This window comes from Centruroides sculpturatus, unplaced genomic scaffold (assembly GCF_000671375.1).
Source record: "Centruroides sculpturatus isolate CEXI.00-Female unplaced genomic scaffold, Cexi_2.0 scaffold664, whole genome shotgun sequence".
NCBI classification, from domain to species: domain Eukaryota; kingdom Metazoa; phylum Arthropoda; class Arachnida; order Scorpiones; family Buthidae; genus Centruroides; species Centruroides sculpturatus.
Window position 1 is genome coordinate 89,794 of NW_019384885.1, and position 11,193 is coordinate 100,986.

Here is an 11,193-nt window from a genome sequence, read left to right on the forward strand (position 1 = left end):
TATTAGAAACAAAAGTAAGCAGATACAAACGAACCAAAAGAAGTGAGTGATTTGATATAATATTTTAGATAATGATTAAATTTATTGTTTTAAATTGATTTTTATTGAAAAAAAATTAGGAATGTGTCAAATCGTATGGTTGCTGTGGATAGTAAGTGTAGGTGGAAGGATAGTGAAGATAGGCAATACAGAAATTGTAAGAATTTTTAAATATTTATTGTCGGGAAATGTCTGTGTTCTTAACTAGTTTTAGTGATAATTGTACCGAAAATGTTTTTATTGTTGATTGTTGTTAATTATAGAAAGTGTCGTTGGAAGGCCTGCTGAAGAGGGACGAGCAAGTCCGAAACACATGTTTAAAGTGTATGTGTTCAGGTGAACTAAATAAAGAACATTATTTTTGAACTGTAAGACTAAATATCTGCATCCATAATTCCAGTATAATAAGTCCTGTTAATATATAGAATGTACTAGTAATACAAAATAAATTTTAAATAGAGTTATAAAAAAAATATAAAAAAAAGGACAAAAAGGCATAATAATTAAATGAGTCATATAAATTCACTACTAAAATTTATATTTTTATTCTTACATTTAGAAGTGATATTTTCAGGATCTTGAGTTGATGCCCCACCAGTATTACTGGTAGAAAGATTTACATTTGCAGTATTCGAATTCTGTTCCAGTGACGAAGAACTCGAAACATTTGTCAGGAATTGAATAATTAATTCCGTAACAGGTGGATCTGTCAAAATAAAATTTAACACTTTAAAAAATTGCTATTAATTATTATAATCGTTAGTAGTAACAGAAATTATCATACTATTCTTTAAAGTATTGTAACTAATGATTCATATAAAACATTATAAATGTATAGATATATTTCATATAAATATTTTCTTACTTTATTACTTACAAGATAAATAAATATACTTAATATATATTTTAAAAAAAATAAAAAAACAAACAAACAATCAATATTAATGCAAAAAGACAGAAAAGTAAGAAAACTTTCAAACATTCATTCCACTCCAAGATTCAAAACACCAAAAAATTTCATTTCATCTTCTAAGATGTACAAGTTGCATACAAGTGCTCTCAGGTTATGGTTAATAGAAAATTAATATACCAGAAGAAGCTGGCAGTTGTAATTATATTCTGAGGTACAATTTGTCACAGAGCAGAGTAGCACTCTACAATAAAGCTTCATCGTGAGTGTAATGTCAAAGTACAGACTCCGACCCTCGACAGCTCTGCAACAGACAAACTGATCCAGAGGAAATTTAAAAACAGCATCTGTGACAGGTATTGTGGACATCTAGAATTCAGAACTGGCATGGCCCAGGTTTACAAGAAGATAAAGTGACAATGCTAATATTAGCTATAAAATACATTTTTTATCAGTTTTGGATCAGTGATCACACTTACGTTGCAGTGACATTGGACCATGTGATGTTCATGCTTAACAAGGAAATTTCCCGTAGATTGCATTTTTAAATATTTTGGCCAATGGCATATTTTAAACTTCATTAAATTTAAACTTTAAAAATGATAGCCATATTGTGTCACTTCTATAACAAATTTTTTTTAAAAAAACTTTCCATAGTGACCACACACACCATTCTATTATCCAATCAGAAGTAACTATTTAACAAACCCATTATTTAAAAAGTGTTATTGCTTATCTAAGTAATTCCAATTCGAATGAGCCATGATTCTGCCATGACACATGGTGTTGTAGTGGACTCGTGTCTCACTAGGATTGGTCAAATCTGGACAAAATCTAGTCAAATCTAGCATAGGGAAAATCAGGGAATTACACAGCAAAATGGCATTATTGTGAATCAGTGTAAACTGAGGGCTACCTGTACTCCATAAATGACCAAAATTTATTTAGAGTATATGTATATATGTTTTTAGCCTTTATGTTAGGCTTTCCTCAATGCTTAAAGTACTTCTAAATAGCTAAAGTGACCAGACATACTGATTTTAGAGATTGTCTTCTTATTTCAAATATGTAGTTAATTTTAAAGTTGTGCTGATTAAGAAAAAAAATTCAGAGTAGTTCTCCTTTGCAAACTTTACATCCCTTCCACCTATAATTGGCTGTGAGTGAGAGGTTTTAGTCTCAAACTCTGTTTTTTCTCAATAACTATCATAAGTCTCCTTTCCAAAATAATGTTATCCAGACAATATTACGGTTACGTATGTCATGTGAGCAATGAATTTATAATTAATTCAAACAATAAGTTTTTTAAGCTATATACTTATGCATATTACAGAACATTCAATTACTAATAATAATAGCACTTCTCTCAGTGAAAGTATCAAATTTTAAGTCGTCCTATGTTTTATTTTATTCGTAATTCCATCTGATAATCTTACAATATTAAATTTTTATAGAATAATTCATTTTTAAGCAAGGTGTCTATTCATAAATTTATTATAGTAGAGTCTCGAAAACTTGGCACTCAATAACCCGGCAGTCCGGATAACTCGGCCACACCCTGGCAGAGCAAAAAAATCCTTAGTTAAATTAATTTTCATTATAGACAGCTTTATAAAAGTATAAAAGCTCTCGTAAAGTGTTTTTCTGAGGTCTGTCTTATCAGGTAAATTACTGTACACAGTGTATTCATTAATTTTCATTTTCATGTAGTAAAGGCTCTATGCCTTCATAAAGGACGTACTTTTCCTTTGTTTAAGGGTATTTGGGCAGTTTATTCTCTGTTGTATTCTCAAGTAAACAATACATACAAGTACAGTACAGTATTTTCTGAGGAAACACTCATACTCATTTTTTTTAACCCCATTCCCGATAACCCAGCATTTTCACAAACTCAGCCACTCTTTGGTCCACATTAGGCCGAGTTTTCGAGACTCTACTGTATTTTATTTTCACTTTTAACCAATAATTTTGAACAAAGATTTTTAATTTATAATTATGAATAGAAAACACAAATATTGTACCGGTGTATTTTAAACCACATGAACTACATTCGATTTTATTTAAAATGTAACGAGTTGACAGTATGATAAACAAATGATAAGCATATACTGCATTCCATTATTAACCAATACTGAACAAGAGAAGACTACCACGTGTATCGATACCAACAACTCCAGTTCCCGCGATTGGCGCTCTTCGCCGTAGTGGCATAATTTAGAACTAAGATTTTAGCATCGTGCTTCGGACCCGTGGTAAATGAAATTCTTACCCGGATTGGGAAGAGCCAGATGCTTTTCTAGCAGCGAAGGTTCCAGCAGAAATTCGAACCACAATATTTTGGCCGGAGTCGAAGGTCTGGACGACGCCGGATTCGACCGGTTCATCTTCATCCGGTCCCGATCGGGTGGTCGTCGGCGGGCCGAATTAACTCCTGCGGCGAAATGTGCTCTTTGTTGCACTTCTGCCCTTGGCGTTCGACTTTATCAACGACCAAACTCAACTACGTGCAACGGTCGCCTTCTTTAGTCAGACTCGGACAATTCTTTCTTCCCTTTTCTTTGCCCAGATTGCCTTCGTCTACCTCCTTTTCGGGTTACGGGAGGGTAGAAGTTACACTGCTATATCGGCCTGACAGTCTAGCAGATTAAGCAGTGGCGCTCCCTGGTGATGATAGACGGAAGTACATACGATGACGAAGACTTTCGCCATCGTTAGTCGCACATGTCTACACATGTGTAGCGTTGCCAGATCTGAAGGTTAAAAAGTAGCGGATTTGAACTGTTTGTAGCCCAAACAATAAAAATGAATTATTTTGCAACTATGCACTTTTACTAATGAAATAAGTTAGTAATATATATATATATGGACATATCTGCATCAAGTTTCTCTAAATCAAAACGAGTCATTCGCAGGCGAGGCGATTAATTTTTTAAACTTAGACTTAGCGACTACGGCTTTTGTTTTCAGTTTTAAGGCCCCTGTTTCCATCGTATCAAGAACTGTTGTATCAAAATTTAATAACTTTTGGATCACTTATTGGGAGAGAAAATTGGCAATTCCAACAGGATAATGCTGCCATTCATGCATCAAAGTCAATTAAAAATTGGTAGTAACGGTGCGAGCTCAATAAATATCTAGTGTTGCCAGATCTAGTTATCTAAACGTAACAAGTTCGATACTCGTTTAATACTTGTTTTAGTACTAAAAAGTACTAAAGAATTAAACGAGTATCGAACATGTTACGTTTCAGTAAAACTATCGTTCATTGCAAATATTGAACAAAACTTTAAAAAGGTGGCAACATTAGCAAGGAATTTTTCATTACTTATTCTGTGACGAAACTGAATTTTAGTCTTTTAAATTGAGATACCTAAATAAGGGGGGGCGAAATTTTCCTCCGTCCCCGGCGGCTGACACCCACGCTACGCCACTGGCAATACATCAACAATATCTGTTTCTAATAATATAGACATCAGAAATGAAATTATTAATAAATATACAAAGAATATTTATTCATGTAATTTTACATAATTCAATAATGCTCTGTGTCATATTATCCGACTGGGTCCAAATGGACCTAAGTATTTCTAACCTCATAGAACAGAAACCAATACACTGTATGCATGCTAACATGTTGTTCTTGATTCCTCTCATCCATATAAACAATATATAATTTTTATAAAACAAAAGCTCAATTAGCTTATTTCAAAATTAATGTTAAATACAAGTACAAAGTGGCACTTTCAATTACATCAAACATTCACCCGTAAATAAAGAATAAAACTCTACTCGTTAATGCAATTGAATCTGTGCTGCACTCTAGTGGTGAGAAGACATGCTAAAATATAATGGTGCCTTATGGACACAATAGGCATTTGTGGATGACTTTAAATATAATGTAATTGTAAAAGGTCCATTTGGACCCATCTGACTGGAAAGGGTTATAAAATATTTTGAATGAAAAATATTAAAATATGTACAAAATAAACCATTTTGAACACTTTTTTATTATTTACCAAAAAAATATTGTTCTGGCATAAACAACGTTAAATTTTAACTGACTTAATTTTGCAAACGCATCTTTTTTATTTATATGGGTATCTTAAGGTCAGTTTTTGCGCTAATGTTGCTAATGCACCATTTGAGCGAAAAAAAAAAATTGTTAAGGAAAAATTTTCTGTTAGAGAACCCTTTGTTAAATATTTCGAATATCACCACTGAAAACACGGATCAGTCGTACTCCCTTTTGTGCTCTGAAAACGACGCGGTATTTCTGTACGTATTATCGTTCGACTGGCGACCGAGTAAAATGGCAAAGTAACGCTACCGGACACAATCGTTGTTAACTAAGTTATTACTAGAGAGGCTGATGCGAAGTTTTCATCTCTATAACGTGAATGTCGAACGCTGAACGCCGCCATCTTGTAAGCCTAGAAGTTTGACAATGGCGTTTGAAACGTCATTAGAATTATGCTCGATGTTCCAAACGTCATTGTCCAACTTCTAGGCTTACAATATGGCGGCGCTCAACGTTTGACGTTCACGTTTTAGAAAAGAAAATCTCGGCCACAACCTCTCTATTAATTTTGGATGGCCGAACGGCTAAGGTGGCAACCTACCGCTCTGGGGGGCCTAGGTTCGAATACGGACGGGTCCAAAAAATCCCTAGGAATTTTTTGGGGCTGATTCGACCGGATATGTTGACCCCCGTCCCTCACCACCCGGCCGCCCAATTGTGGACCTAGCCGAACCTATTATGGGCTTGCTAAGAGGCCTACAGTTCGAGTTTTCTTTTAGACCTGCGGCCTTACACACATGCGGCGCGGCAACGAAATGCGATGTGGCAAACGCATCTTGGCTGCGCGTCAGCAATCCGCTTACATTTCGGTGCATGCGTTTAGTATTCAAGACGGCGAACGATACCGACACTGCCGCTATCCACGTGTTTACAAATTTTGTTTTGTACGGCTTGCTTTATTTAGCTAGAAGATTTTGTCGAAGATTCGAACGAAGGTTTTGAATCAGAGATATTTTCTTGGATCGAAAAAAAACTGGTGTACAGTACAAAATACGCTTATTTCTCGATTACGATCTCTCGTTAAAGAGTACTGTTTTGAGTAAGATTCGTTTGAATTAAATTATATATGATTATTTGTATAGAATTTGTGTTAAATTTATTATCCTTTCCTCTTTGTTCTGTCAATTAACTGCGTTGAACTTCCCGTTAAAACACCACGTGATTCTATTTTCTCACGTGACTACCAGACGAACTGTTATTGGCTGATAGAAACGCGTCTTGGCGGCGGCCGCGGCAATAGATAGAATTCAACCAACTTTTGCGGCACGAGAAAAGTGGCATAGAATTGACTTCTGCGGCGAAAAAAGTGACGTCATTCTGCCGCTTTTCGCTGCCGCGCCGTATGTGTGCATCCTCCTTAAAACTGCACACCAACATTAAATATAATAGTAGTAGTAACCTTACGTGCACCACTCCGAGGAATCCTTTAACTTCCTTTCTTCTTTGAATTGCCTCACCCTCATTCTTCCCTTTCCCTTCTGCCAAGTAAACACTTACACAACGCCCGTTGTCTTTCATTAAAATTTAAAAATTCGTCCCGTCGGCGCGAATTTCGAACGCGGCCCGACAATGGTTTGCCCGGACGTTTCGAACGCGCTCGATCCCCCGAAACCGGATACTCCGGTTGGCGGCAAACAAAACTCGAAGTTGTTTTCCGCGAGATTTCGGTGGTTAATTTTGAAAAACAATTATTGTGAATTTCGGTTCGGACGGCGGAGCCAACCTCCGACGATCACGCCAATTAATTAATTAAGGTTGGAATACTCCAAGCTACATTTATACATTATAAAAATAGTTTTATGTCGTGTGGGAATCGATTGAGATGAAAAAGAGGAAAACTGGGCAACAACGGCCAGATTGATTTTTTAAAAATTTGTAAAATTCATTAGGATACAGCACAAAGCTAAGTTTATCTGGCTATCTTGTCTCTGCTAAATAATTAAGTGTACATGATGCTATCTGCAGAATTTCAAATCGGACGGATGAATTGAAATTGCAACCATAAAAGAAAAATGTTACGTTGATGATCATTATTTCATCAACTATGTCAGATGTACTGTATCCGTCCAACAAACTAATTTTTGGGCCGCGACATGATCCTTTTTGGAGTAAAAGGACTGAAAACAGCAAATGCTGTTAAAAAATTTTTTGAAAACTCTTTTTTGTTTGAAAACACGTCTTGTCTATCATTATTGCTCTTTGGTCTACCATGTTCAGACATAACGATCGAGCAATTGTATTTTCGTTTAACTAGTGCGAAAATGAGGTTTCGTAACAAATTGTACATTAACACCCGAAGAAATCTTAGGAGTGAAATATAGTATATAGTGAAGAGGAGAAACATACGGCGCATTCATGGTCGAGGAATGTTTTAATTCTTAAATATTCACCTGCCCATTTTCCGCCTGTTGGTGTGTCTATGACCGACGATGGCAATTTTCGGTAGAGGTTCCTCCGCGGAACCGTTACAGCTGCTGAAACTATGGAATTTTTATGGAATTTTTTGTTTTAATTTCATACCCTTTATACTTTTTACTTTTCCTTACTGATGACGTACAATTTATGGGAATTTATATGCCGTGGAAACAATACATCATACTTTTTAATTAAAGTTTATTAAAGACATTAAAAAATTTTTACATGACAGCACGCAGGCTGCAATTGATAATTACTATTTTACGCGTACAGATTGATATTTTATAGCTGATTACATATTTATACTTAATACAGTACAGTAGAGCGTCGTTTATCCGAAAGCTGGTTATCCGAAATCATTCCAGTCGGCAAATTTAAATTTTCGCTAGTGCTGTGGCGCTGCAATCTTCGGCTATTTCTCGGGCTACTCAAATATTTTACGTTTTTGATACTAAATTAACATCTGAAGTATAATTTTTTATTGTTTTTATATTTTTCAATAAATTTATTTTGTTTGTACAAAATAAAAAAATAATTTTTAACGATACAATAGTCTTCGTTAGGCTTAACATCGACGAAAATTCAACGCGAAGCGACACGCAACGGAGAGAAATTTCAACATGGGATAAATTAATATATTTTTTCGTACATGATTCGTTATCCGAACCACCCCAGTCCCCAATTGATTCGGATAAACGACGCTCTACTGTATTAACATTTCTTACATAAAAGTTATTATACAAATAAATAACACTACAATAAATTTATACTATACTGTATATAAAACATTTTTATATTTTGCATTTCTATGCATTTTACGTAAATATGCAAATTTTAAAAAAGTTATATTAATTAATAATAAACAATATTTTTTTTACATCTCAAGTTATCTTAAAAGTGTTACCCATCCTGTTATGGGCCAGCTTATTATTTGTAGTCGTCATTTCATCGTGCAGATACAATTTTTATACACGCTAAACTATTCTTAGTATTTTAAAATATTTTTGTAAAAAATATATTTTATCCGTAATCATATTCTGTAATTTCTACACAACCAAGTGTAAAGACTACAACAAAATATCAAATGGTTCTAGGAACGCTTTTACTTCCGTACAATTTTTATCGATATAATTATTAACATAATTATGTTTAATAATAGTAAAAACGATAGATATACTGTATTTACTTTCAAAGATTAAGGGCCGATTGCAGAGACAACGTTTAGAGGCCGACGGCGGGTTTACAGATCGGGTAGACCGCTGTTCAGAAAAATTTCATTGCAGAGACGGCGTTTCTCGCCTGCGACAATGCAGACAGCGATTAGAAACAAGTTATTTGACCTACTTTCTAAACTCCCTCGATAGCACGTTTAGAGGTCTTTTCAATTGGAGTGGTAGCTTTGTTCGTAGAAAAGTTTAGATACAAACAGATATCGTTCCTTTGATAAATGCTGTAAACGATACGAATCGACAAAATTATTCATTAATTAATTGCTTGGAGCAAAACAATAAAATTAAATACTTTAAATTTGTTTTAAATGTTCCGATTTCGATATTCAAATGGGTAAAGACTTAAAACTTTAATTAATTTAAATCAGATGCATTTATTTACAATTCGAGTATCGTGTCGGTTATAAAACGTTAATGCATTTCGGAGTCATTTTACTGTTAAACAAACGAGACAATTTTAATAATTACAGAAATCTGTTTATAGATATAAAAAAATGTAATATTAATAATAAAATATTTAAAATTATTCATTTCGATAGTAATAAGATGTCGAAATCCTTAAAAATCTATTCCGAAGACGAATTTCGATTTCGGTATAAATTTTCTAAATATGGATTTGTTCATATTTTAAACCATATTGGCGACGAAATTAAATATCGAAATGGAACAGAATTGTCATTTTAATTAATTGCCGAACAATTGTTTTTAAGATTTTATTTCTGGAAGCTTTCGGAATATAGCTGGCGACTATTTCTGACGTCACAAACAAATAACCCGATTGGCCGAATGACTCCTAAAACAGGGGAATAATAGTGAAATAAGTAAGAGCCAATGTTTTGCCGAAGTTCGTTTAGAAAATGGTCAGAAATAGACGATCGTCGTCTTTGCAACGCATTTTAAACCGCGGTTCAGCCAGCAAACGTCTGTAGGCCGTTCTGTTGATAAACGTCGTTTAACGTAAACGCTGTCTCTGCAATCGGACCTAAGAGTTTAAAAATTCTCAACAAACTAACAAAAATAGTGAAATTCCAAAATTTTCTTTCCTCGCTAAGGTTGCCTTTCTTTATGCAGCAAGAGTGTAGCGAAAATGACGTCACGAACAGCTATCGCTACACGTCACTGCATCATAGTTCAGAAACGCTTTCCGTAAGTACAGTATTTTAGCCGACCTCATCGACCACTCCCACTTATATCTGCTCAATGATGGGCAACTCACGCACTTAAATGAGAACGGTCCAGGGACCGCCATCGATTTAACTCTTATCACCACCAACATCGCATGCAAGCACTGCATGATAACCATTGGTCTCCCTCATATACGCCCTCACTACCCTAACCATTCCCGTAACACAATGGCGTGCCGTCATTAGAAGCGGTGGAAGCGCCGCTTCCCTTGTATTTTATAAAAAATAAATACATATTAATTTTAATTATATGAAAATAATCGCACAATATTTTATTATAACCGCAATATGTATCTTATTACAAATTTCTATACTACACGTGAAAAAAAAATAAGATTGCTATTGTATATTCGAATATTAGTGGCGGAGTGGAATCTCTGTATTGTCAGATTCCAAAAAGCCAGATTTGCGCATGCGCTTTACAGAGCACCAACTTCACCCGGTTTAGCTGGTGGAAGCCTATGACCTTGGGTTGATGCTACACATATAACGCTTCCAATTCTATCCGGGACCGGTTCTGGACTGTTAGCTGCCTGTCCGCTAGATATTTGGCCGCCCTCGCCCGATTATGTGAATCATGAATAGATTTATAACTTAACCCAACGGATAAGAATTTACTGGTATGTTGTTACGATAGTTCTGTACAGTTGACAGGAGTTAAAAAAACTCCATTAAAATATTTGATATATTTATTCCNACCGCTGTTCAGAAAAATTTCATTGCAGAGACGGCGTTTCTCGCCTGCGACAATGCAGACAGCGATTAGAAACAAGTTATTTGACCTACTTTCTAAACTCCCTCGATAGCACGTTTAGAGGTCTTTTCAATTGGAGTGGTAGCTTTGTTCGTAGAAAAGTTTAGATACAAACAGATATCGTTCCTTTGATAAATGCTGTAAACGATACGAATCGACAAAATTATTCATTAATTAATTGCTTGGAGCAAAACAATAAAATTAAATACTTTAAATTTGTTTTAAATGTTCCGATTTCGATATTCAAATGGGTAAAGACTTAAAACTTTAATTAATTTAAATCAGATGCATTTATTTACAATTCGAGTATCGTGTCGGTTATAAAACGTTAATGCATTTCGGAGTCATTTTACTGTTAAACAAACGAGACAATTTTAATAATTACAGAAATCTGTTTATAGATATAAAAAAATGTAATATTAATAATAAAATATTTAAAATTATTCATTTCGATAGTAATAAGATGTCGAAATCCTTAAAAATCTATTCCGAAGACGAATTTCGAATTCGGTATAAATTTTCTAAATATGGATTTGTTCATATTTTAAACCATATTGGCGATGAAATTAAATATCGAAATGGAA

The 11,193-nt window shown here is 34.5% G+C and overlaps 1 protein-coding gene across 1 annotated transcript in view; it reads right to left on the bottom strand.

The window, feature by feature from the left end:
* Positions 1-3,702, bottom strand: part of LOC111631108 (integrator complex subunit 8-like) — an 80,113-nt gene extending 76,411 nt beyond the window's left edge. Inside the window, exons 1-2 of the mRNA XM_023375306.1 lie at positions 3,219-3,702; positions 593-745 (exon numbers count right to left, since the gene is read on the bottom strand). Of these exons, the coding sequence (XP_023231074.1) occupies positions 593-745; positions 3,219-3,339 (274 nt within the window). The 5' untranslated portion in view covers positions 3,340-3,702. The remainder of the gene's footprint in view (positions 1-592; positions 746-3,218) is intronic.
* Positions 3,703-11,193: the final 7,491 nt, after the last annotated feature.